This window comes from Triturus cristatus, chromosome 7, assembly GCF_964204655.1.
Source record: "Triturus cristatus chromosome 7, aTriCri1.1, whole genome shotgun sequence".
Classification (NCBI taxonomy): Eukaryota; Metazoa; Chordata; class Amphibia; order Caudata; family Salamandridae; genus Triturus; species Triturus cristatus.
The window spans coordinates 535,551,205-535,578,411 of record NC_140590.1 but is presented as its reverse complement, the minus strand read 5'-3'; the positions used below and the strand labels follow the sequence as shown (position 1 = coordinate 535,578,411).

General features: G+C 44.6%; 1 protein-coding gene across 3 annotated transcripts in view; it reads right to left on the bottom strand.

The window, feature by feature from the left end:
• Positions 1 to 27,207, bottom strand: part of QRICH2 (glutamine rich 2) — a 450,378-nt gene that overhangs the window by 413,486 nt on the left and 9,685 nt on the right. The window contains exon 1 of one of the 3 annotated variants that reach the window (XM_085616930.1): positions 25,767 to 25,914. The exons of 1 other annotated variant lie outside the window; for it this stretch is intronic. In XM_085616930.1, the coding sequence (XP_085473056.1) occupies positions 25,767 to 25,781 (15 nt within the window). In that variant the 5' untranslated portion in view covers positions 25,782 to 25,914. Of the gene's footprint in view, positions 1 to 25,224; positions 25,530 to 25,766; positions 25,915 to 27,207 lie in introns of those variants that run through there. One more of the 3 variants, XM_085616931.1, reaches the window with a different exon arrangement.

Below are 27,207 nucleotides of genomic sequence, written 5' to 3'. Positions count from 1 at the left end.
CCCCCGTGTGAATGCGATGGGTGCACGGCTCTTGAAGTCGCAGTGAGTGCGCGACTCCAAGCAACAAAAAAAAAAAATATATAGTTTTCGTAACTAAAAATTATTCACAATTTTTATAAAATATATATTTATATGTATATATTATCTACTGGCGGTCGCCAGTAGATAGTTATAGTTACGACCGTGTTTCCATAGGAAATCCGCATCATTCTATTTTGAATAACTTTGGCGCCGATTGACGAATCCTTGCGAAATTTTCAAAATAGGTGGGGCGCTCCGGTCCGCTCCTTCCCTGAAAGTCTCGGGGGGATTCGTCAAGCGGGGGCTGAGAAAAAGGGGGGGTCCCAAAACACGTTTTCCCCATGCATTTTTCCATAGGACCTTTAGTCCAAGCTGCAGCCCGAACGGCTGAACAAAATTACTTGAAATTTGGCAGAGAGGTAGTCCTCAGGTCAGGGATGTGCCTTTTGCAGGTCTGGTGTAAGTCTGTTCAGTATTTCCTGAGAAAATAGCATTTAAATCAATATATATATCTATAGGCGCGCTCCGAGCGCGTACCGTAAGCTTACCGTACGCGCACGCCGCCGTGCGCGAGCGCGATTCTGATTGGTTGTTAGATCTTAGTAAACATTCGAATCGGTCGAAACCAGGAAGTGTCGGCCGCCATTTTGTCTCTCGCAGTCTGAGGGGGTGAAAAACAAAGGTGGATAACGTGAAAAGGGGGCAGGCTGGACAGTTCCTGACCCCCTAGCCTTGGTCAGTGGGTCCCAGAAGGACCCCCAACGCAGCGCGCGCACGGTGCGTGAAGCGCACCGCGCGCGCACGGTGAAAAAACGTTAAAAAAATAAATAAATAAATACATAACTTAGCATTTAAAAAACCGTACAAATTCACTGAAAAAACCATAGGTTTCACACACGTTATAGTTAGGAATTAGCATTTAAAAAACCTTGCAAATTCACTTAAAAAACCATAGGTTTCACACGTTATAGTTAGCTGGGCATTTCACTCGTGAAAAACCATTGAAATTTCCACGTTATAGTTAGTGCAGGCAACTATAACTCACGCGACCGCAATCCTCTGTTGATGCTAATACTGTATTTAGACACTTATTTACCCATGTCTTCTTCCATTAATTTTTAGCTATACATATATTACAAATATTTTTTTTTCAGAAAAACACATATGTCATCAGTGATGTAATATCTGACGTCATCAGCAGAGGATTGCGGTCACGTGAGTTATAGTTGCCTGCACTAACTATAACGTGGAAATTTCAATGGTTTTTCATGAGTGAAATGCCCAGCTAACTATAACATGTGTGAAACCTATGGTTTTTTAAGTGAATATATATATATATATATATATATATATATATATATATATATAGTATATATATAGAAAATAAAAAAAAACATAGGATTCAGGTACACTAGACTTACAAATTTTCTTTTAAAAAAACCTTTTCAATTAACTGAAAAACCATAGGTTTCAGGCACGTTATAGTTAGAAATTAGCATTTAAAATACCTTTGAAATTCACTGAAAAACCATAGGTTTCAGGCACGTTATAGTTAGAAATTAGCATTTAAAAAACCTTAAAATTCCCTGAAAAAACCATAGGTTTCACGAATGTTATAGTTAGTGGACATTTCACTCGTACAAAACCATAGAAATTCCGGCGTTATAGTTAGTTCAGCTAACTATAACTCGCGCCCCCGCAATGCACTGCTGATGACGTCACATATTACATCATTCATGACATGGTCAGTTTCATCACAGATGACATCCCTATGACATATATATGACATATATATATATCTTACGACTTATCGACCACTTCTCAATGTGTGGAAAACATGTGACTTTCAGGATGTTGATGTGGAATATCAACTAAGTGAGAATGGTGTCAGAACTCACAATTCACCCAACCACCTCTAGATCTCCTCAGAGATCTGTCTCTAAGCCGGATGTCACCCATGCTTAAACTGTACATGTTCTGTGAACAATGAAAGCTTGTACTAGTCTGCTGTGCTGGATCTGTTCTGCTGGGAATTGCAGATTGCACTTGCTTCAATCTGTGAGAGTGGGAAGCTTGCTTTGCTACAGGCATCCTCTACCAATTCTGTGAGGATATAAAACTTGTGCTGCTGCTACCTGTATTGTGTGGATGGGGATAGGTTGCACTGCTGCTACCCTACCTATATTTGTCATCTGCAGTAGTAAAGCTTGCACTATTGTTGCCCAAGATTTCTGCCTGTGTGAGACACAGGAAAGAGTAGGCCAATGTTTAAGGTAGAGAACACTAGGTGGATGCCTGTGTGGCCATCAGAAGGGTCTGTAATGCAGTGGTAAATGTGGCTTCACCTTGGGTGGCAAAAATCCATGCAGTGGCCCTTGGTGCTGGAGAGCGAAATAGAAGTAGGAGATGTGAGGAAGTAATTGAGGAGGTAAGTAAGTGACAGTGGGGGTGATAGGGAGTCAGCAAAATAAGGAGAGTGTGACAGAGTATATGTGAGAGAGTAGATTGGGAGAGAAAAGACTGAGCGAAGCATGGATGAACAAAAAGGGTGAGGGCGGTGATGTAAGAGAAGAGGTTGAAACTACAAATAAAGGTGAAACAAGCTTTGGCAAAGTCAGTAGTCTGGATTTGGGCAAGTGTACAGTGCTTTTCAGAAACCTATGCCATATGCAAAAGAAAACTGCCAAATGTATAAATCATTTGAAAAACAAGCAGTGGGAAAAACATTAGGTCTATCTTTAAAATACCAACAAATAATTTTGCGTGCATTGCATGCACAAACTTTGCTTCTCACATTAAAGGCTGCCCTACACCTTTGCCAATGTTGGTTAAAAGTAGTACGAAATATTGGTGTCTGTGTAGAACGCATAAAGGAGAGAAAGAACTGAATGTGACAAACAGCATAGTTGAGTTTGTTTTTCAGATGTAGAATAATCCCTTTTAATGGAAGACCTTCCTAGAAGGTGGAATCGCCAGCTGTCACCATGGGGTAAGACCGTAATACTCCTCTGGGTGGAGCAATGTCAATCAATTTTAAGAAATTACAAAAAATGTGTTATCGATACAGATATACTGTCAAGCCAGACCTAAAAAGGGAAGTTTACCATAAACCATTAATACAAAAATTAACAATAGTCATGCACTAATATTAGGTGCATATTGTCATTCACAGACATACTACTTTGGCCGTGATTTAGAATATTCAGGAAGCTGTAAATATCCAGTGGAATGTGAGGAAAATGGTTTTCAATTAATTTAACTCTATTTTTACATTAAGAGAAAAGTACTGCATTCCGTGCTTATTAGTACCAGACTAGAAGCAAGAAGCTGGCACCAATTTTAAACCAATAATTGCAGAAAAAGTGTCAGAAACAATTTTTGCATATTTATCTCTTTGTTTGAGATATGTCATGATAACTGGTTGTGGTAACGCTATTAATGAATTGTAGTATAACAACAAAACATCTGACATTCTGTAAATTACTCCATTAGTGGGGTGGTACTCATTTCTCTCAAATGGCAATGCAGCACCTGTAATGTACCCAAGGTCAGCCAAGGAGCTCCCAGGATCCTGGTAGGCTTCCTTCCTGCCACCCAAGGTCACCACTGTAGCCTGGTAAGTTTTTCTTTTTTTAATGTTTGGGGCATGTGGCATGGGTGTGTGTCTATGTATGAATGTATGTGTATTAGTGCATTTGTGCTGTGAACAGGTGTGTGCGTGTGTATGCATGCTGGGGTGGAACAGCCCTCTGTTTGCCCTGAGTTCACAACTGTATTGTTGTCTGGATCGCTAATGCTGATTTTTGTTGTCATAGGCAAACATGGATGTGTGCCATAACATAGGCCTGTCTCTCAGATTGTGGGCTTGTAGGACCGGGAGGGGTGCCCAAATCACTACCCTCATAGTGGTGAAAGGCTACCGACTTAACCAGGAGTTAAGCAGCACGAGCACAGTGGTGGCAGCATACCATGTAGTGATCAGTAGGAGTGAACACGTCCTTTTTACTCTGTGTCGCTAGAGGGAAGCCTACAGGTTCAATCAGCTTTTTAAAAAAGTTCCCCTGCTGTGTGCTTAACTCGCCCTTGGTCTACATGAGTAAGATGTACAGTGCTGCACAGTGCAGGAGTGGTTACTTGGTGCTAGATGTATGTGAGCTTGGGAAGGGTACAGAATAGGGATATATAGCAGTGCTGTGCAATACATGCATGGTGAGTGCATGTACTGAGTGTATGTATACCGTTGAAGAATACATTACATGAGAGATGTAGTGCTGTGCAGCGCATGTGCAGTGTAAGCATGTGCTAGGTACATGTGTGCTTGCGAAAAGTACACTACATGAAAAGTTAAGATGTTGAGCAGTGCGTGTATGATGAATGCGTGTACTGGCAGTGTGTGTTTACAAGTTGTACGCAATTGGACAAACCAGAAAAATGACAGTACTGAACAGTACAGAGTAAATGTGTGTGCTGAATGTGTGTGTGTTTTTGTGAGGGCACAATGCATGAAGGTAACAGTACTGAATAGTGTGTGTGCTGTGTCCATATACTGAGTGCAAGTGTGCCTTCAATGGTACAATACATGGAGGACCCTAGGTTCCATTTTGGGAACCACAGTCCCACCTGGTAAAGACATGAGGAGTAGAGGAATCCTCCAGACCGATCAATGGATCGCTGCATTCCTGTGAGCTGGGTGGGACACCCAGGAGAGGGGAGCGAGAGACACCTTCTATGCACTTCAAAAGGTGTGCTTTGATTCAGTGATAGATCACAGGGAAAGGGCCAGGATCCCTCTCAGGAAAGAGATGGGGCTGATAAGGGAAACAAAAAGAGTAGGGCTGGGAGCCAGGGATTAACATTTTAATGTTAATGCACATATCACTGTGGTTGACATCCAGGTGTGAACTCTAGTCACTCCCATGGCCTCTGTTGTGGGACTATCAGCTTTGGATTCTATCCTGCTGTGACAGCCATTTAAGAGGAAGATGAGAGAGAAAAGTGTACCCCAAAATATATCATCTTCAAGCAGTCAGACGAGCTGCTTAGGAGGGGAAGCTGTGTAAGACTTCTGCCAGTGACCAAGACTGGGGGCCAAATCCTGCTAGTTTCCCTGCTGGGCGAGGGTGCATCACCCAGGAAAACCAAGATCACCTGTTGTGGAGCCTGGGGTACCAGCTCCTGCCTGCTTGCCACGATCGGTGTGTCCTGTGAGGAAGAGGAGAATGTTGCAGGATACTCGGTCCATTGAGGAGCCCTGCAGAGAGGACTCCCTGTGTGTGGTGTGAGGAGATGGCTGTGCACTGATCGGGTTGTTGCCAGTGTAGAGGATTAAATCAGTAACCCTTGTATGCCAGGAGAGAGCCACTGTGGACTTATCTGTGAATCAAGTGCCGTGTGGGTAGCGTGAAGCCCTTACCACCTCCTTACAGCGACCCCATATAACAGGAGCGCCTGCTGTTGAACAGGTGGCTGCACAGAAATGGTCGACGCCATGCCAGTCGGTAGTGCGGCAACCCCATATGCCAGGAGGGGATGCCGGTACTGAGTCTTGCAAAGGGACTGAACCACTTTGTAAAATTCAAAACATACCTGCCAAGTAACCCCATGTCAGATATGATTCCTTCAGCAATCCTGACTTTTTTGTTGACATCACTTTGCAAGCTGGAGTTTCTAAGTCTGTTATGACATTGTGAAAAGAAAAACTTCAAGCCCCAGAATGCAATAGGTTGTTGGATGAAAAGCAAAGGCTGGCTGATGATATCTCATGCCATGGAACCACCTGGCAGCCCAGTGATTGTTTCCCTTTATCTCTTTAAGGAACATAAGGCAAAAGCAGTTCTGTGAATATAATACTGAATATTGACTCCAAGAATATCGTGGTACAAGACCACCGAGGACAGAATATTTAATGATAAGAGCATACAGGCAAGTATAGATTTACTATTCCTGACTCGACATCTAAGTACCTTGAAAATATAAGTATAACGTAGATACATTTATGTGGTGTTAGGTATAGAAAATCTAGACCTACGGGCCAATATTTTTTTTCGATATTGTCACCCATCGACATTCTGTGGTCAATATTCATGGTGCGCACCAGTTCAGTGGATGAGAGGGTGGAGATAGTCTCTTAAGTGCAGAGGTGAGCATCCTACTCCTAAAGCGCTAACATTAACACTCCCCTAAAACAAAGGGGCATATTAAATCGGCATTAGCACCCAGAACAATGAGAGTATGTATACATATGGTTTGGGTCAGAGATGTTTCAAAGAATGGGCAAAGTGGGCTCTGGCCTAGGGCCCCAGCCTTTCAGGGGGGCCTCGATGGAACCAGATCTGTTCTCCACAAAGTCCTGCTCTGATGGCCTTGAATGATTTTTAATCATAGATAATTTTAAATACCATTTTCCTTTAATTTATTTTTAATACGGGTGATGTGTCGGAGTCTATTCCAGACATTTTGCAGAGAAATGTTGCAGTACCTCAGTGAAGTGCCATGTATTGAACAGGTGGCTCACATTAAGAAAACCTCTGGCATATGTCCACATATCTTATTTGGGGAGAGGATGTGGTCTGACGGCTAAAGCTGTAGACTTTGGTGCTGGAAACCAAGGTTCGAGTCTCGGGGTCCCGTCCTCATCCTGCTATGGTTCTGGGCAAATCACTTAATCTCCCCGTGCCTACCCAAAAAAAAATAATGTGTCCAGGGCCGGACTGACTACCGGGCGTTTTGGAATGCTGCTGAGCTGGGGGCTGATTTCGTTGATGGGGACCTGCGTGTACTGAACGAAATTCGTTTTGCTTTAATTATTTCGAAGTACACGCAGGTCTCCATGAACGAAATCAGCCCCCACCGCAGTGAAATCAGCCCCCTGCTCGGCAGAATTCCAAAACGCCCGGTAGTCAGTCCGGCCCTGAATGTGTCCTTGTGTAACGTAACCGGTGCTCATGTAAAGTGCTCCAATACCTTCGGGTCGAGTTAGCGCTATATAAATCTGCAAACAAAACAGCACGTTCGGCACGCTGATACACCGGGCACCATGGAATATTGTAGCAGAACCTTACAATACAATAGTTAGCACCAAGGATCATTTGAGCAATAAGCGCGTCTCTCTTGGACAGATTAAGGGCATACATTCTGTTGGTATTTTATTTATGCACCTAAACGTTAATGTTGCACAAACCTGCACAGCAACAGCGTTGCATAGGATAGTATTTAAAACTGACATTCGTTTTGGCAAAGGCTGGGTCACCGTGCATTAGACGGGCGCTGCGTCGCTTGCCACATAAAAACATTTGCATTCTGTTATTCGTCCAGTGCTTTGTGTCCAGCACACCATTGTTTAGCACGCACATGCTTGCTTTGCTGCTGTGGAGAAATCGTGTCCTGAAGGAGTGTGGCATATGAAGTATTGGATTTTTTTCATCCTCAGTCAAAATGTCTTGTAGAAGAACTTTCTCCATTTGAGCGGAGGAGCATTGCCTCACAGGCCAGAGCTGAAAAATAAAATGGTAACAAAGTTTATTTATTACCATTTTATTTTTCAGCAACTGACCCGTCCTGTACCGAGTGTACTGAGTGACAGAACGGGGCGGGCCAGTGCTGCTGTGTGGCAGCAGGGAGCTGTATGCTTTAAAATGCACATTTTTTTTGACTGGCCATCTTGGGCCGGCCAGCCAGACATGCGCATTTAAAAGTTCTCTAATTAGGCCTCCAGAGCTCTTAGTAGAACTGAAAGAGCCTGCTCTATCCAATCCTGGTGCTGCTCTAATGCTGTGAGAGCAGCACCAGGATTGGTTAGTGCAGTGTCCTGGTCCCATGTTGGAGCTTGCCTGGAAGGGAGACGACCAGTGGAGGAGGACGTCGCGCCTCAGGGTAAGTGTTTTATTTATTTATGTGCGTCCTCCCCGCCTACCACCCTCTGTACATGGCAGCCGCCACTACAATATACCGACCCCATTGTTCACCTGAACAGCCCTAGATTGTTGCTGGGACAAAGGAGGGTCCCAAAAGGACCCCCGCAATATGCTCTTGATAGGTAATATCCATCTCAGAGGCTACTTATGTTTATAGTGTGCGTAAAAACTGTTACAGTGTATCTTACTAAACCTTCAGAATATCTAATATGAGCTGGGCATTGACAGCTCGACCAATGTACCTAGTGGAGGTAAGGAGGCTCTAGAAGGCAAACTTCCTCTCTGAGGCGAAGTACCCATCCCTCACACAATTCAAATGCAAGGGCTGCTTGAAATTCATCCAACCATTAGACTACCAGCGTTCTAGTTGCTGAACCCGACGCACAGCTGACAGCACAAATACGCCAGATGGCGCAACCGCGCCGCCAGAGCACCGAAGGTGCGCCTAAGGCAAGCCCATCTGTGCCTGTCCGTGCCCGACCGGGACCAGGAACAGGGACCAGAACCCCTGCATCTGGGCCCCCAGAAATTTTTCGCTATTCTAGCTCTGTGCTGAAGCAGCTAAATAAAATTCCTGTTCCCAGCTATACGCATACCATGTCCCTGGACGAGTATAAGGATAGGTGCCGATTCTGCGGTTTTAGATTTACCCCACGGGTCTCCCCCGCGGCTCCAAGAGGGCCCACCTATCAGCTCCTTTTGTTAAGTTGAAGATCCCTACCCAAACATACTGCCGAGATTTTCTCGCTGCTACAAGATCTGGGGCCGGAGGTTTTGTTCCTCATGGAGACATGGCTAAACCCCTGCTCAGAACCTGACACGGTCCAAGCACTTCCCCGGGATACTTAATCCAGAGGAAAGACAGAATGTTGGGGATAGGCGGTGGGATTACCAGAATATATAAAGATCACCTGGTCTGTAGACTACTAGATAGTCCTCTTTCAGATTGTGATAATGTCCATTTTGCTATCGAATTTACCCCCTCACTGTCATTCTCGGGCATTCTTATCTACTGCCCTCCTGGGCCATTGGGCCAATTTGATAAATCCCTGATGGAGACTGTTATAACCTTGGCCAGTACCTCGGCTAACTTTACTCTGCTGGGAGAGTTCAATTTGCACTTTTATGATCCTTTAGTATCATCAGCGAGCGAACTAACGCAAGATCTGACGGCATGTCAACTACACCAGAAGGTCTCCCAAGCGACTCATATCAAGGGTCACCTCCTGGATCCTATTTTTTCTAACCTGATGGACCTTAGTGCCAAAGTGCCCACGCCCATACCATGGTCTGACCATTTCCTTATTTCCACAATATGGTCCCCATCAACCCTCGCACTGCACTCACACCCAATGCGAACTCCGGACCGACCTTGGTCCAAACTCCAGTTGGAAGAATGGGTTCAGGTAATTAAAAATACCAAACCTAATTTGGAACTTAATCCTAGCATAGATTACCTGAAGTTCATACACTGGATTGAGGATTCACTGAACATAGTGCTTCCAAAGAAACTAATCCAGAAGAAGATAGGTTGCAACAAGACCGCATGGTTCTCTCCTGAACTGCGGGCACTAAAACAAAAATGCAAACGCCTAGAGAGGATCTGGAGGAAGGATTTCTCAGCAGCAAAGAAACAGGAATATAGGATAGCCATCGGTAATTACAAGGCTGAAATAAAACGAGCTCAAACCTCCTATTTTGCAGAAAAGATCTCTGGGGCAGCCAATTTCTCCAGAGAGACCTTCTTGATTGCAAAAAAACTTCTTAAAGTTCCAGATCCCCCGGAGGCCCCCGGTCCGTCAGGAGACCGCTGTAATGAACTGGCAGAATTCTTTGCAACCAAGGTTCACAATATTCTTGAACACCTCCCACAAAAGATAATGACCCACTCGAGTCGATTGCCGCAGGCCAGCTTGGAGATAAATACAATTTGGAGATCTTCATACCGCTAACTCAGGAGTCACTCTTAGCCACTGTATCTAAGGTTAAATCAAGGTCACCATTGGACCCTGCACCTCTTAATGTTTTAAAGTTGGCAGTATCTACGGTGGCCCCCAGTATGACCTGTCTGATCAACTCGTCCCTCTCATTAGGGATCGTCCCCCGACTGGAAGAAGGCTATGGTAAAAGCTCTGCTCAAAATGCCACACATGGACCAGGCAGACTTGGGCAACTATCGCCCTATCTCGTTGCTTCCGGCAATTGGCAAAACCGCAGAGAAAATAGTCAACCATACCCTTTCCATGTTTCTGGAATCCAATCACCTGCTCCACCCTTCACAAACGGGTTTTTGCCCATGCCAGGGCATCGAGACCGTCTTACTGGCAGTTGTGGAGGAAGCAATGAAGAGTCTCGACTCGGGAGGCACAGCCGCCATAATACTCCTCGACCTAAGCGCAGCCTTCGACACGGTGAACCACCAGATCCTGGCTCACCGTCTCAAGAATCTAGGAGTGTCCAGCAAGTGCTATCATGGCTCAAATCCTTTCTGGAGGATAGGTGTTTCCATGTGTTCTCAGGTGACGCCCTGTCTAAACCGGTCCCTCTCAAATGTGGAGTCCCACAGGGCTCATCTTTGAGCCCAACCCTTTTTAATGTCTATATGCATCCACTGGCGGAGACGGTCGCCCCCTTTGAGATCCATATAGTTACATATGCCGAAAACACCCAGTTGGTGGTGGCTCTGACCCAGACCAACCATACGCCCCCGGATCTTCACCACTGCCTTGAGGAAGTCACTAATTGGATGAGTCTTTCCCAATTAAAACTCAACGGTGACAAGACTGAGCTTATGTTACTTGGTAACCAGCTAAACTTTAAAGCCAACACCATGTGGCCAGCCTCTATGGGCCCAGCACCCACACCGAAAACAGAAATAAAAAGCCTGGGTGTTTGGCTGGACCAAGATCTTTCAATCAAACTTCAAGCCAGAAAAACTACTGCACTCTGTTTTGGCTTACTAAGAATGATTTGCAAAGTTTTGCCACTACTACCAGAGCAAGCTAAAAAAAACTTTGGTCCAAGCACTTATCCTATCAAGGATAGACTATAGCAATGCCCTTTACCTGGGCACCCCCCTCCACGTAATCGCAAAATTGCAGACCGTGTAGAATTCAGCTGCAAGGCTGCTTACAGAAACCCAGAAACGAAGCTCTGCAAAACCGACACTACGCATGCTCCATTGGTTACTGGTGCTGGAAAGAATCCACTTCAAGACCCTGTGCGTCGCCCATAAGTCTCTAGGGGGTAATGGGCCTCCCATTATCAAATCCTTGATCCGCCCTTGCAAGGCCTCCAGAAGCCTTCGCTCGGATGAGATGTACCTCGCAGTGGTACTAAGGATAAGTAAGGCCAGAAGTGGAGGCCGCCGCTTCTCATATAATATCCAAGCTGTGGAACAGCCTTCTGTTGCAGCTGCGGAGACCACCTAACCACTTAGCTTTTCGTAAACAACTTACAACCTGGCTCTTTCCTTAGAAGGCCGTCCATACTCTAGTGATAAAACAGCACTGGGATGCTTAAGGGTAGCCAAGCGCTATATAAAAATCCCTTCTATTCTATTCTATTCTTCTACCTTGACGCACACCAAGGTACCATCCAGATTCCACATGTACACTGTACGAACAAGAGAAAGAAACTATGTTCCCAAGATTTAAAGATAGTGGTGGTAATCCTAAGAAAGTCTTAATTGTGGCACAGGAGAAGGTAAGCTTGAAACAAAGCAATGATCTCCTAATGAGCCATTCGATGCAACAACAAAAAACTTTGAAACAGGGAGTGAGTACAGTCAGATGTATCACTACATTCAGCCAAGGACCTGAGACGATCAGGAAAATAATGGCCAAACATTGGAACATACTAAGAGCAGATCATGTGATAGGCAAGCAACACACAGCACACCCAAAGATCACATATCTTAAATCTAAATCCCTGGGAGATGTCCTGGTGCAGTTATCCAAAGTAGATGAGTACAGGTGACTGGATCAACCCCTGAAGGGTTTTACAAAAGGTAGAAGATGCAAGGCTTAGAAGACTAGTCATAATGTCAGCGAGTTTGAATTACCCACAAGTGTGAAGAAAAAGATTACCAAAATCCATCAATTGTAACTCTGATTACTGTGTGTATGGACTTTGATGTCCATATGGTCTCCAATAGGTGAGAAGTACTATCTTCTCAGTGATGAAACGTGTACTAGAACAAATGTGAGCTATCAAACAGGGGGACCCCACGTACCCAGTGGCACAGCATTATGCAGAATTCCATACTTGTAAAACTAATGATGTATGTTTTTTAAGTATTGACAGAGTCATACTGAACAGGAGGGGAGGAGATTGGGACAGTGACAATTGAAATCGAAATACATCATTGATCCCAATACCCAAAAATCAGCAGGACGGAATATGGATGAGGAACTCTGGGTGTGAGGAGCTCTGGGTGCAAACTAGTTGAACGAAATTGGAAAGAATCCTCATCCATGTGATTTCTGACTTAATACCAGTGGACTTAGGGGGATCTCATGGTATATGTGAGAAATAACATTTCATCTTATATATGGGGAGGGTACTTTATATATTGGAACAAACCACGCTGTATGTTATTGGATAAAAAAACATGAATTTCCATGATGAAAGGGGATATTGGTCTCTGGTTCTCCCATGCGTTTGTATTAACAATGAAAAAGTGACCTCAATAATTTTGTCGAAGAAAAGAGCAACCTGCCTCCACATAAGTACCTTAAGTTAGAGGTGAATGAGACACCTTCCCGCACAAAAACAATCCTGCTCGTGACGCATGCACACTTGCATCAAGACACAAAGGTTCCTTCATTGGCGCTAGGCTCCCTGAAATGTGCCAGGGCTACACAAGATACGGTACAGTTCTGCTCCCTCTCTTTCACACAATGCAGCACAGTAATTTCCCTAGTTGTGTTGCGTGAAAGAATAGTAAATCTGCTCTTAGGGGGCTAACAATAACCTGTAAACAGGTAACTTACATGACATGCCATCATGCTCCCTTCTTTTATTTCTCCTGTTTCCTTCCCTTTCTACCTTTGCCATCCCCATGTGGAACTTTGAAACAGTTTCTGAGCGGTATTTTTGGCTATATAAGCAACTTACATGACATCACGCTCTCTTTTGACCTCTCCACAATCACCTCCTTCCGTTTCTGATACAGTGTAGTTTCCCTCTAGCGCCTCTCTTTTCTACCCTGCCCCTAGTATTGCAGTGAAGAAACAGAACGAGGACTGAGCACGGTAGACAATACATCTCATGATGGGGTCACATCTAAGCCTGGGCAAAGCACTACGCTACGCTCGCGTAGTTTGCGAAGTTTGTGCCACTCCGCGAATTGCACGTAGCACAGTGCGAACACGCGTAGCGTAGTGTAGCAGTCATTTTTTGCTTGCACGCGGTCCTCAATGTCAAGTTGGCGACTGCGAGCAAGCAAAATGACATCCCGGCGAGACTTTTTCCTCGTTCGCGGTCAGCAACATCAAGTTAGCGATCGCGAGCGTGGAAAATAAACCTCCCGGCAAGATTCTCAACGCGAGGAGGTCAGGTTTCTCATTGCGATTGGTCGCGTATGCTCGCGACCGCTCGCGATGAGAAACTACCAGTCCGCGTTGAGAAAGCTGCCGCTCGAGTAAAAATCTACTCGAGCGGCAGAAAACTACAGCTCGCACTGTGCAAGATGCCGTTTTCAATGATTGCACAGTGCCGGTTGCTTGTCCGCACTGTGCAATCATTGAAAACGACATCTTGCACAGTGCGAACAGGGTACTACGCAGTTCGCAAAGTGCTACGCGTAGCTCGCGTAGTGCGAAGTGCACTTTGCGTAGCTTCGCGTAGTGCTACTTCGCGAACTACGCCCAGGGTTAGTCACATCATTGGGGTGCACATAATGTCTTGTGTGTTCCATGGATATAAATTGATGTCAAGTGGGGTAAAGGCTTTTCTGGAGTGAGTGCACTCAATATTTGTCCATATTCTTGGACACTGGGCCGGTAATGAAAGATCACCCGAGGCGTCTGAGAGAAGCTGGGTCCTCGTGCGTGGGTCATCTAGTGCACGTTTGACAAGAAGTCGTCTGAGGCCTTGTAGTGGTGGGAAGAGGACCTTTGGGGTCAGTGTTTCAAGCCTTCAGTGGCTCGAGCAGGGGTGCTCATGTTTGAAGCGCGAGCCATGCCTCATTGCAGGCCGGTGGAAGTCAGAAACACATCAGCAGCTGCGAGTTTCCCGTGCAAAAGAGAATAACGGGGCACTGTATAGCAGATATAGAACTTCACTAACAGCTTGGTATCTGGAGGACATTATCAGCTTGTTAAAGACGGGAAATGCCCTTTAGGGTTCCTGTGAAGAAGGGGTTGTAGGCATAGAATGAATGAATCAATCAATCAATGAATTAATCAATGACTGAACAGCTCGTGGAGGCAAGTTACCCAGTGGTGTCCTGGCTCTGGCTCTCACAGTGAGGCATGGAGAAACCCAGGCATTGAAGAGAAATGTTTTTTAAAAAGACTTAAGGAATAGATAACATTTGGGATCGGAGTGTAAAGAACATGGGAGTGAGTTTCAGGAGAAGGATCCAAGGTAGGATGAGGAGCGTCCCCCTTCAGTATACACCTGAAGCTGGGAATCTTCAACATGGCTCTGTAAGAGGACCTAAGAAGACGACAGGAAGGGCTGTAAGCAGTGAAACTGCGGCCGTGGAGCGCGGGGCCAGCAAATAAATGAGCAAACAGAAGTTCAGAACCTTTAAAGGTGCTTTTAGCCGCAGGCAGAGATTTCAGTTTGCCCAGTTGGAAAGCGACAGAATCAAAGCTCCTTAGACCCAGAAGCAGCCGTGCCTGTGCTTGGGACAATCTGAAGTCCGTTTATGATGAACGAGGCAAGCTCGGGTGACGAGCATGGCAAGGGTCTGGCTTAGAGGAGATTCAGTTAGTAGCCTGGATAACTCGTCATCTGCAGCGGATGGCAAGAATATTCCTCGAGGAAGTAGCCGGCACCTTGTTGAGATGGGGCATGCAGGATAGAGAGGGATCAAAAGTGATGCAGTGGAGGACAGTGCGGACAGGTCCAAAAATGGGCCTATAGGTGGGGGCAAACGGCAGAGGCCCAGCTGGAGGGATGCGCCCAGCAGAGGGACCTGTATCGTATTCCATGTCATTGTGAGCATGTTAGCTGACATTCACAGTGACAACAGCCATGAATGCTCATAGTTTAGCTGGCTTGTGTGCCTCAGTCCATGACTATCGCCTGCATAGGTGCTGTGGCGCCGCGTGTATGATGGACGGTATCCACGTGCTTGTGTTCGCACGACCGTGCGCGAGGCCGGCGGGGGGTGAATGTCAGGGCATTGATTGGAACAGGAGTCAGTTGTAGACTGAGCGATTATCAGACGAGCTTCATCTATCTGCAACTGCGCATCTCTCTTCAAAGAAACTGAACTTACAACGTGCCTGTATCAGTTTCTTTGAAACAAGTGGCAACGGAACCCTAAGCAGCGGCAGAGGTGGTGTTTGGAGCCCACGCATCGGCGCGAGCCCAAGCATCGGTGCGCGCGGCGCAGCCTTCCTATTTGCGGAATAGGCGGGGCTCAGCGCGGTTCACATTGGGTTGTGTGCGATCATCAGCATTATCACTCTGGAAGCAGTTTGATGTTTTTCACCTAGTCTCTTTTTGTATATTTTGTCAGAGTGGAGGAACAACTGCCTTGAGGAGATACGTCAGAACGCACATGCATTTCAATACTAGCGCATGCTGCATATGTATTCATGAAAAGTAGCACGAGGGCTTTAAGTGGGCCGGGTCCTGCCGGTGCTCAGCGCCTGCAGTTCTCTAAAGCAGGTGCTGAGACAGGTCCCTATTGGGCTCTCCATTTTTGCCTTTAACTTAAATCTTAACTCTGCAGCAGTACCAGTCTTCACTGCCTTTGATGTACCAACAAAGAGACTCGTTCTTGGTCTTTCACAGTCTCACCATTTAAGAACTGAAGCATTTTCAATATTATATACAACGTAGCCATAGTTGTTGCTTATTTATCGTATGCAGCTACCAACCATATACAAAGCCAACAGCCTGACTTGTTTTAGGTGTAATATTATTTGCTGTATTACATATCTGGATGCACTGACAGAAACAGTAAAATGCCAGTCGGGCGACACACTATGCTAAGAAGCATATGTTTTTACCTTAAGTATTTTTAAGGCACGCCCTTAATTACATCGCCCACGTCTCTTTGAGAGACCCCCTTAGTTTTTCATCCCTCTTAAAGCCCTGGGTAGCCCCACCTTGAGTTTACGCTGCTCTGTCAGGAAGAATTGAACACCGACGCAGGTAACACCGATGATGCAGTTAAACACTAGCACTGTTAAGAGATGCAGCCAGTTATCAGTGTGGTTTGTGTAGCTGCCAAAGTTATCACAGGGTTGAACTCAAATGCTTGGAAATAGTTGTGTGTATACACAATAACATACAGACAGCAGAATTCTGAGTGGGTTAATAGGTTCTGAACAGAGAATTATTAGGTTATTCAGCACCGCCAGATTTACATTTCCCAGAGGTCTATCTTAATATGATTCTTTCCAACACGTTTTAGATGCACTTTTGAAAACGGCTGCACTCTATTCTGCATTCACTCATGGGCATATCTTCATTCTACATTTAAACATATGCTCATCACCGTGACAGCTAGTGTGCCATCCCCACCATTCCAGCAGTTATTTGGAAAGTCGCCTATGGAATGTGAAATGTGGCTTCTCGTCCTTCTGGCCTATGTGGAGAAAATGGAGAGTGTTCACCACAAGAAAAACTTTCCTTATTAGGACACTGCCCTTGTGGTACTCAGCTTAAATAATTAAAAACGCACCTGTTTTTAGATGCGGGGTCCAGTCAAGGTCTTGATGTTTTCGAAAAATAGCAAATAAATAAATGGGTTTACGATAAAGCAAAGTATCAATACAGTCAAGGAGACATTTGTTTTGTACCACGAAGCAAAGAGTGAACGAAAGCGTTGAAAATGATGCGTCAGCACTTCTGTCACTTGCAGTCATATGTGATTTTGAACGTGTCACCCACCTATGATCAAGTTTTCAGAGATCGCATTTTAATGAAAACAACAACATCAAAGTTCAGGAATAACTATCGGGCGGTACTGCCATTGATTTGAGTGCATCTATCAATATAGCCAAAGAGGTCGAATATTCAGCGAAAAGTAAATTAGATTTGAGGGGGTTCCTCTTGTTTATATTCTAAAGTGAACGTTGTAAGGAAACTGATACTGTTGGAAACAGGAAGTAAGATTATGACAATAGGAAATGTCTTGCTGAGCGTTATAAACGGGGTAAAATCTTGGACACGCCAACAAACTGCGCCGTCATTGGTAGAATTCGCAAATTGTAAACATTAAAAGCCATTTTGGACAAGTTTGTGACGCATTGTTCTCCAGCAAAGTAAATGTAATGGCAGTTTACCGAACCACGCAATGAAGACTATTTTATTCCTAATATGATGCCCAGCATATATGAGGATCAGAAAATTAACTAGTTTAGTAAAAAGTGAAGACACAGACGTTGCAATGCTTTTCAACTCTTACAGATGGTATTCTCGTCCTAACTCTGTAGCTGGACTGACCAAGAGTTACATACAGTCGAAGATGTGTTCTCTAATGGGACATTGACGGATTTTTCTGACCTGGTGACCAATTGCAACATCACATTTGGACAATTCCTTACTTGTTGTTGGATTAAAAATGCATACATAGCTCAATTCCATATCAAATCTACTGAACCCTCAATACATGAAGTTATTGATACATTACATACTATCAGAGATGGTAGCAAACTACCCACATGAGCTTAAGTAGCACATGTGTGCTACATGGGCCTATCTGGGCCAAAACTCTGTGCAGTGCAGGACTGGGAGACAGATAATGCTAGAGCCCTGAACAATTCGGAATGGCTTATGTTACATGTGTAACCTAATAAAGTGTTGCACAGTGCACAAGTTAAGTGCGTACAATTTAATATACTGAATAGAGCCTATTTGACACCCACACATATTGGTAGAATTTATCCACGGTTGACTCTAGCTGTCCCCTTTGTCTGGTAACTCAAGCCAACCTAACCCATATGCTTTGGTCTTGTGCTTCACTGATTTATTATTGGACTGAGGTCATTGGCTTACTCTTTCATATTACTGGTTGAAAGATACATTATATATAGGAGACCTGTGTGCTAGGAATCTTTTCAAGCACCAAGTCAAATAAAGCACACAGGACCTTGCACTATTTCTAGCGAGATACAATATCAGGATGAATTTGGAAATGGTTGTTCCCCCACTACATTTGAAAATTGCTTACTGCACTCATAACACAACTTGTGGGGGACAGCGTACACCTCCAAATGCAGGAAAGTGCCAACCTACGCAAAGTGCCCATAGCTTAATCATTGGATATCATGAAATCTTGCAAGAAAAATGATGAACGCCTCCCTAGACACCTCCTGATCTCCATGTTTTAAACATGTTGGTTGTAATTTGACTTGTATTATGGGGTTATGATATATTCAGCTCTGTATAGTCAAGCTCGGTCAAGACCGGACCGGGCCCACTCTCTTGGTTTTCATCCTCTGACATTGCTTGTGGTGCAAATACAACTTTTATTATGGAGACCCGAGGTAAATGTACAAGAGCACAGCCCTTTGTAGCCGGTACACTGGATAGTTTTATTATCAGGGCAAATTCTGTGGTGCAGGGTGAACTGAATATGCTGGAAAGGCGTCTATCCGATGGGATTATTAGTACTAGGAGGTCCTCGTTGGGCTTACTTGCTTCTGTCAGATCCCCATCGAATCTGAATGACTCGCATACAGCTCTTCTGGATACTATTGATCAAACAATTGAATCAGTTATACATGACCTTAGGCTCAGCACTTCTGCAGGGAGAGACACACTTCAACCAATTCCCGAGTGTATACCCCCCCCCCCTAGGCTTGAAACACCATCTGACACAATTTTGAGCAACATCCATCTGATACACCAGGGAGCAGTTACTAAAAGGAAGCGTGAGGGTAATTCGAAACGAGGGAAAAAAGCGAGATTGGACCGTCCACATAACAACGTCCCCAATACGTTGACTACTGCTTTTAGCTGTCCACCTTTAAATAATGGGGTGACATCCATTACATCCCCAGTGATAACCCCTCCTCAGTCTGAACCCGTCCTTCCTCTTTTAGATAGGGGTGATGGTCTCGATTCGGGGATCGCCTGTTCTATAGATACTCTAAATAAAGTCCTTAAGGGATTTTTTACTCCGATGATGGCAAGGTTTGATGCAATCGATGCAAGGCTCAAAAAAATAGAAAGGGTAATCTTAGACACAGCCAATCCACTGGGGAGCGGAGGCAAAAACCATAATGCATCTGTGAGTAATCTGAAAGATCTCCAATCTGTTACTCTCCCTACACTTACAGCCTTGGCAGCTCCCCTTTTCAGAACGGAACCCACTCCACCTAGTGTATCACTTCCTACACCCAATCTTCTTTCTTCCACTACTCCTGTTTCCCTAACTGTGCAAACCCAGCCACCCACTACACGCAGAGCTCCCACACGAATGTCTAAATCAAACCCTATAGACGAAGGTGAAGCCTCTGGGGACTCCGGTAACCACACTGGTGAAGAGGGGGTTAGTCAGAATTGGAAAAATGTGATTAATCTTCCCCCTGAAGCATCACCTTATGTTATTGTCTTAGCTGGCGTTCCAGAGCTCACTAACCCTGATTTAGAGACCTATGCTTCTCTTAAAAACAAACTGATTAGCTGGTTTAACACACACAGGCCTCTCCCCCCCAACATAAGTTCTCGGGTTCTAATGGTTAGGAGGGTTTCTTGGCTGGGAACTACTACAAAGAATATTAAGGGTGATTGCATTTTGGTGAATTTCAGTAATTCTCAGATTGTTCCTTATATTTGTAACTGGTTTGGCAATGTCGGAGTTACCTCTATCAAACCACTACCACTGTCTTTCTTCTATCCTCCAATTACTACCTTTTCCCACCCTGAGTGCGATGGAAATTGGACTAGGGTTGGTTCCACTTTGTTTAGAAGAAGACAGAGGCATATTCCCTTTGATGTGCCTACACGAGATATTTACTCGTGTAATAATAGGTATGCCTGCCTTGAGGAGGTCGATTGACTAAGTCCAGAGGTTGTTTCTTTTAATTCTCCTGTTGATGTGATGCTATCTCCTAAGCAACTCTACACTTGCACCTCCTCTTTTGTTACCCCTCCAACTGCTCGGCCGATTTTGAGTGTACCCACTATATGTAATAAACTAAGCCCTACTGTAAATCAATCCGTCACACATAAAGTTCTCTCTTGGAATATAGCTGGCTTACCCAGCAAGCTTGATTGTCCCTTGTGGGGTTCCTTTATAGATCTACATCACATATGCTGTTTCCAAGAGACTTGGGCAAGACAGGATTGTCACCGTTTGGGTTTTGCTTCCTTTTCTATCCCGGCTGTGTGGAGTGGTAGAGGTTGCCCCTCGGGCGGCCTATCCATTTGGGTTGCCACCCACTTGGGCTGTACTGCTACGACCTTGGAAACTGGGTCAGAAGATGTTCTTTGCGTGTTATTGGATTGGGCTTTAAGCATAAAACTAGCAGTGATTAATGTGTATTCCAGGCCCATGAATGTGTGTGCGGAATCCGGGGTGATTGACGTTTTATCTAATGTTTTAAACAAGATCCCTGAGGGCATAATGTTTATTGTTGCTGGCGATTTTAACTCCCATTTTGAACCACTTCTGGGGTTGGTCGACCAAACAAATCATGATGAGGACGAAATATGGCACATTCCACAGGTTGTTGGTCCAATGGTTAGGTCTTGGGCCCCTTTGGCTATCCAAATTACTTCTCTGGCAATGACCCACTCAATTAGGGCCTGCAATGGCCGAACAGCTTCTGATAATCCCTCAAGGCCTACGTTTAATAAACCAGGGCGGGAGGCCAGACTTGACTATATCTTTGTTCAGTGTAAGGAGTGGCATAGAGTTTTTGACTTTAAGGTCCTCTCGAGGGGTGAGAGTGATCACAATCCCTTGGTGCTGGAAGTATCCCTAACGGGTCTCTGCCCCGGGGTCCCATGCTTAGTACCCAAGTCTCCAACACTGAATAAAATTACACTGACCAATAACAAACGTAGACTCAAATGGGCGAAACTGGCCGGCAACCAAGAAGAACTCTCCCAAGTTTATGTGAGGGCTGGTCATGCATTGGATGATGTAGTAAAGCTCATGGACCACCCTTCTTCCCTTGACTATTGTGGAAAATTGGCTGAGGTCAATAAAGAATTATTTTCCACTTTAGCTGATATATTTAATCCACCTGCTCGTTGTACTAAAAGGATGTATGGTCGGTCCCGATGGTATAACAGGGCGTGTCGATCAGCTAAAAGTGAGTTGCTGGCAGCAATCAAAAAGAAAGTCAATAGGGAGGAAATTCAACAGAAGAGACGTAATTACAAGACTCTAATACATTACGCCAAACTTGAGTGGGCATCAGAAAATTGGGATAAACTAACATCTGCCCTCCAGTGCAGAGACTCACGTAGATTTTGGTTGATTGTCTCTACTGGTTCAACTGAGCCCGTCTCAGCAGTGATTCCAAACATCGCCCCTGAAGTTTGGGAGGAACATTTTAGTGCCCTATACAGGGGGGTTCACTCTCCATCTCTATCTATTCAGTGGGCTGCTGCCAATATTAACTTCACCTTGAGTGAGGTTCAATCTGCTATACTGATGCTCCCCGCGGGCAAAGCTCCAGGTTTGGATGGTGTCCCAGGCGATTTGTATAAACACGAACCAAGAGTCTGGGCACCATATCTCACCGCATTATTTAATGCAATTCTCGGGGGTATGCCAGTTCCTCCTACTTGGTTGTCCCTATTTTCAAAAAGGGGTCCCCCTTGCTCCCTGGTAACTACAGGCCCATCAGTCTAATAGATGTGGCCCAGAAACTCTTTTCAAGGCTGATCCAAAACCATCTTCTGGATTGGATGGAAGAGTTTGAGATCCTGAGCCCCTATCAGGCTGGATTCAGAAAGAGCGTCTCAACAACTGACCAGATCTTCAGACTATGCATGCTCTTCTGGAAGACAGTCAGGGTGGAGGGGGGCTCCCTCTATACTATTTTTGTTGATTTGCGTGCAGCTTTTGATTTGGTCCCACGCACGAAACTTTGGACTGTGTTGCAGGACTTGGGCCTCCCAGCACCTCTTTTGCAGATTATAGTGCGTCTCCACACTAATAATTTTGCAAAGGTTAGATGTGGGAGAGAAGGAGGTTTATCAGCTAGCTTCCCCGTTGAAAGGGGGGTAAGGCAGGGCTGTGTCTTGGCACCAACCCTGTTTTGCCTCTATGTAAATGGACTTATCTCCCACCTGAATGAAGTACCAAATAGAGACGCCCCACGACTCGCTGGTACAGGTATCTCAGCTATCATGTTTGCTGATGACACCTTGCTACTCGCTAAGACTCCCATGGGTGCCCAGCGAGTCTTGGATGGGTTCGTCTCTTTTTGTGCTGACCGGGGGCTAGAGATCAACACGTCTAAAACAAAATTCATGATCTTTAATCCTCCTAGGTCATCCCGTCCCAACCCTGTTATTTATGGTATCAGTTTAGAAAGAGTCCATACGTTTGAGTATCTGGGACTGACCCTGAATGAGAAGATGACATGGTCCCACCATCAGATAAAATCAAATCTAAAGGCGGGGGGTATTCTGAACTTACGGAAAGAATCCATGATAGATCCTATCGGTTCACCACTAGAAATCTACAAAATGCAGGCACGGGGGTCAGTATTATATGGTGGTGAACTGTGGGGCAATAACTGTGCCCTCGATCTTGTCACAACGGAAAACAAGTTCCTACGGAACTTGGCAGTTCTCCCATTGAGCACACCACTCTTCCCTCTTAGGCTTGATATGGCCTAAGATCAATTAAGGAAGAACTAGGTGTGAAGCCCTTAACCTTCTGGAGGCGACTTTGGACAACCCCCGAACTCCGGAGTTATCGCTGTGAATTCATGGAGCTATACCAACATATAGCTTTGCGTAAAATTCCATGGCTTCAGTACATAAAAGAGGAGCTAACGACGATGGGCCTACTGCCTCTGTGGAGAAATCCACAAGAGGCATGCAGTACCATATCCCGTAAAAATCTGGTTGCCTTGTACTACGACCGCAATCTGTCTCTTCTATCAACAACCACCATATTGGGGCCTATGTCTACCACCTTCCTAACAGTGAAGGATTACTATAAACTGGAGACAGTTTTGGACGACATAAACCCCATCGGTCTCAGGAAATTATTTCTACAATGGAGATACAATGCACTACCCATTTAGAGCCCTTACTAGCAGTTGGCACCCACCCACTCCTAAAAATTGTCCAGCTTGTACAAATGAGCTGGAGAGTGACATTAATTTAATGTTTTTTTGTTTATCTTACACGAAACCCAGGAAAAAATGGATCATTCCAATCTGCAAAAATTGGGGTTTTAGGAATCATTTCGATGCTTATCGTTTGTTGAAATCTGACCTATCCACTTCGACTGTATTTGCTGTAAGCAAGTATTTATCTGCTGCTTGGAATATTAGAAGAACTTTTCTGAAGATATGAAATATTAACTGTATTACACGAAGTTTATCTTTTGTCATATATTTCTTCTAGTCAATGTAACCTTTTATGCTGGGTGCTTGTTTATTGTGTACATTTGATTTTATATGTTTTGTTTTCTCTTTTATGACTTTACGAAGTCGAAATAAAGATCAAAAAGAAAAGAAAGAATATATCTATTAACTGGCCGACCACAGAGTATTACACAGTTGATAAGAAAAGAGTAGGTGCGGTACTGTGCAGACATTTTTGCAATGTATCTTTTTTTAGTTGTTCCTCAACAGTTGGAGGGGGTAGGTGGGTAAGATGGACTTAGTATACTGTAATTCTTTTCTTTTCTCCTTTTGGTGGTTATAGTAATGCTGTATAAATGAAAATGCACATCTGTCTGCTTATTATTCGCCAGAACATTTAATGCTGTGTCCACACATTTTATGAATCCAGTAAACTTTGAAATATTATAACTCTCATGGTGCAAATACATTTAAAAAAAAGAAATGTAGTCTGGTCTTAATAAGGTAGTAGTTTTTGCTTTGGGTCAGAAAGGAATGTGCATGGACCTGGTGCACAACCAGTGGGTTCCATTAGCAACAAAATAGAGTTAGTGGGATATTTTATGACAAATATAGACTTTACAGGGAGGTGTAATAGAAGTAAAATATATGTTTCTGAGAAAGGGGAAGCTCTTTTGGGTTGGCCTCATTAAGTAGAATTAGGCATTAGACCTTACCCAAAGTCCAGTCCTCTGGCATATGTCATGATAGTATCCACACTTTAGAGAGGTAGGGATGTATGTTGTGGTTCAATTATTTAGTGTACGCGGCATGTGCTCTGTACAAAAAGACTGCCCTCACTCACAAACTGTGACATGCCTCATCATCGGGCTTGCTAACTGACACCCCTGTGCAGATCAACGCCTTGGGTGGAGCAAAAGGGAGGGGAAGACCATACAAACATAAAATAGCGGGATCACCAAAGAATGTGCAGTTTGTGAATGTTAAAACTAGCTCGGGCGTATCAGTGGTTCCACTTTATTCCTGGATCACCCGGCCAGGATTAAAAACGTGAAGGATGATGGTGAATGAAGATGATTAGGACCAGTTCACCCCTCCATACTGCAAATGTGTCGACATGTTTCAGCCGCATTACCTTCGCCCTCAGTATTGTTTCAATACAGCATTCATCAGGACCATCTGGATCCCTTAAAAAAAACAACCTAGAGTCCTATTTTGAATATGTAGGCTCTATTGGGCATTTCCCTACTCGCAAGGGGATTAAAGTAACTCACACTCCTGAAGGATCTGTGGAAAAAAAAAGAATGACCTCAATCAATGTATGATTGATTAATCATTCCAAGATCATGCAACCCCTTAGGTTGGTACATGATTGAAACTGGCACCCCGCAGTCTCATTTCCATAAATTTGGGACCTAATTAATCCCTGAATCCCATTTACAATCTCTCCGATCACAATGACCAGAAAGTCTGGCAGGCATGTACTGCCCATGCATACATTAAAAGTTTAAACACAGGTAAAAGACCTCCTCGCATAGTACAGATATCCCACCCGTATTGTAGAATGGTTAGGTTATCGCAAGGCCCCTGTCACTTACCGCTTTTCGTCAGTAAGTGTGCTCGAGTAGGAGCGGCTCCCTGTAGTCACACACTTTACAGAAATGGAAATGTTAGTATGTCGTCGTATTTCTTATTCAAAATTGTTTCTCTTTCTGTTGGGCCTGTTTGCATGTTCCATAAACCCATATCCACAAACCTTACGGACACCGTTATGAAATGGGCAGCCCCCACCCTCCCTGGTGGTCGTAACTCCGAATAGAGTTTCCGTTCTCAGTAGTGTCGCTGCATGCAAGTGATTCACACCCTGCGCGCTCAGGTGTGTTTTCATGTTTTAAATGACCTCGATGTCTCTGGTTCAAAACTCTGCAGGCTTAAAACCATCAAGGCCCCCCCCCCCCCCCCGAGGATAAAACTCATGCCATGGTCCCCGATTGGGCAGCCCCCACTCAGCCATGGAATATTTCATGCTGTTTGGATCCCTCTCAAAAAGCAACTACCAACACCAATGTGAAGGCATCGTAACGTGACGTCAATCCTCTCCATTTCTTTCGGCGGGTGTTTAGACTAGTCAAAACCCCACCTCACTCGACTCCATACTTCTTCAAGGTGAGGCCGCTGCGCGGCTTTGCTCTTCTCAGCTAGCGGTCACACCCGGCGGCAACTCCGTTACACTGGGATTCTTTCTTACGGTCCGGTGGGGCGGTGTAACCACGTGATCGGAGCGACCCGACGTATGCGCACTCCTGCCTCCTTGTCTCAGGAGGTATGTACATCGTGCCCTCTTAGAATGGTGCACATTGTGTCACCGCTTACAATCACCCCTATCTCAACACTATCTAGAGGGAGTTTTATTAGAAGAACGGGTACCTGTTGGTTTCCTTGTGCTGCACTTATTTTAACGATTGCCAACTCCAGCCAATCATGGTTATATAGGATTGCCTATCTTTTCCTAATTTTTATTTCTTAGCCTGCTGGGTCATCTACATGCGCCATCTTGGACTGGTGCAGGTGTTGTATATCACCATTACTCTGCTCTCTCCTCAGACTATTAGAATGGGGTATTTAGGGATACCACGTGGTTTCAAAAGATGTTTACACATAATCCTATAATTCAACTACCTAGCCAGGTATCGCACATATGTATGTGGAATGAATGATAATACACAATACCCCAGTTGATAATCGCTTTCATGAAGGCGATAGGTAAATAGTCTTATTTAAAAAACGCCCACGTGATCTGCCCCGAGTAGTAGTGTATCCATCAGTCAGACATATGTAGTCATTAGTATGAAATGTATCCATTCAGGAAAAATGATGTCACCTGTTCATAGAATTCAACGGGACGTCATCATTAAGGCCAATCTCATGACTACGAAGTCTATACACCCTCTTCTGTTCCCTCAGGAGAAGCAGTTTTTTAATGTCTCATGTAGAGTTATAAACATTTGGTTTAATTATCCAACACCGTCCAGAAGATGTCATCCACCAAATGGTGTTTTTCCAAGCAGTGTGTGGTAAACTTTGTGTTTGATTTTTGGCATTGTATGTTGCTACCATGCTCCATGATGTGTATCTTCACTTTGCACGTTGTCATACCTATATACCGTTTTTTGCATGGACAGTCAATCAAGTATATGACATTTTCTGAGTTGCAATTTGTGTGAATTTGTTGCACCCACGGGTGGGTCAGACCCACGTCTATGCTCTTTGAGTCCCTGGTTAAATTGCCCTCATCACACGAACCACACCTAGTGTGGACTGTCACAGGGGTATTTCCCCATGGTCCCTGAACTCTGTTTTGTGCTGTGATGTAAGGTCGTGCATACCAGTAGGTCTCTCAAGTTGGCGCTCCTCCTGTAGGAGAACAAGGGTTTTTCCACATTCAGGCCATCGAAGTTCAAGATGCACCAGTTTTTTAATATGAGGCATCTTATGTTGAGAGAAGCTGTATTAAAAGTCGTGACACAGACTGTATTCGTCACGTTGGGTTTTCCACTTTCTCCAAGAGACTCTCCCTGTTC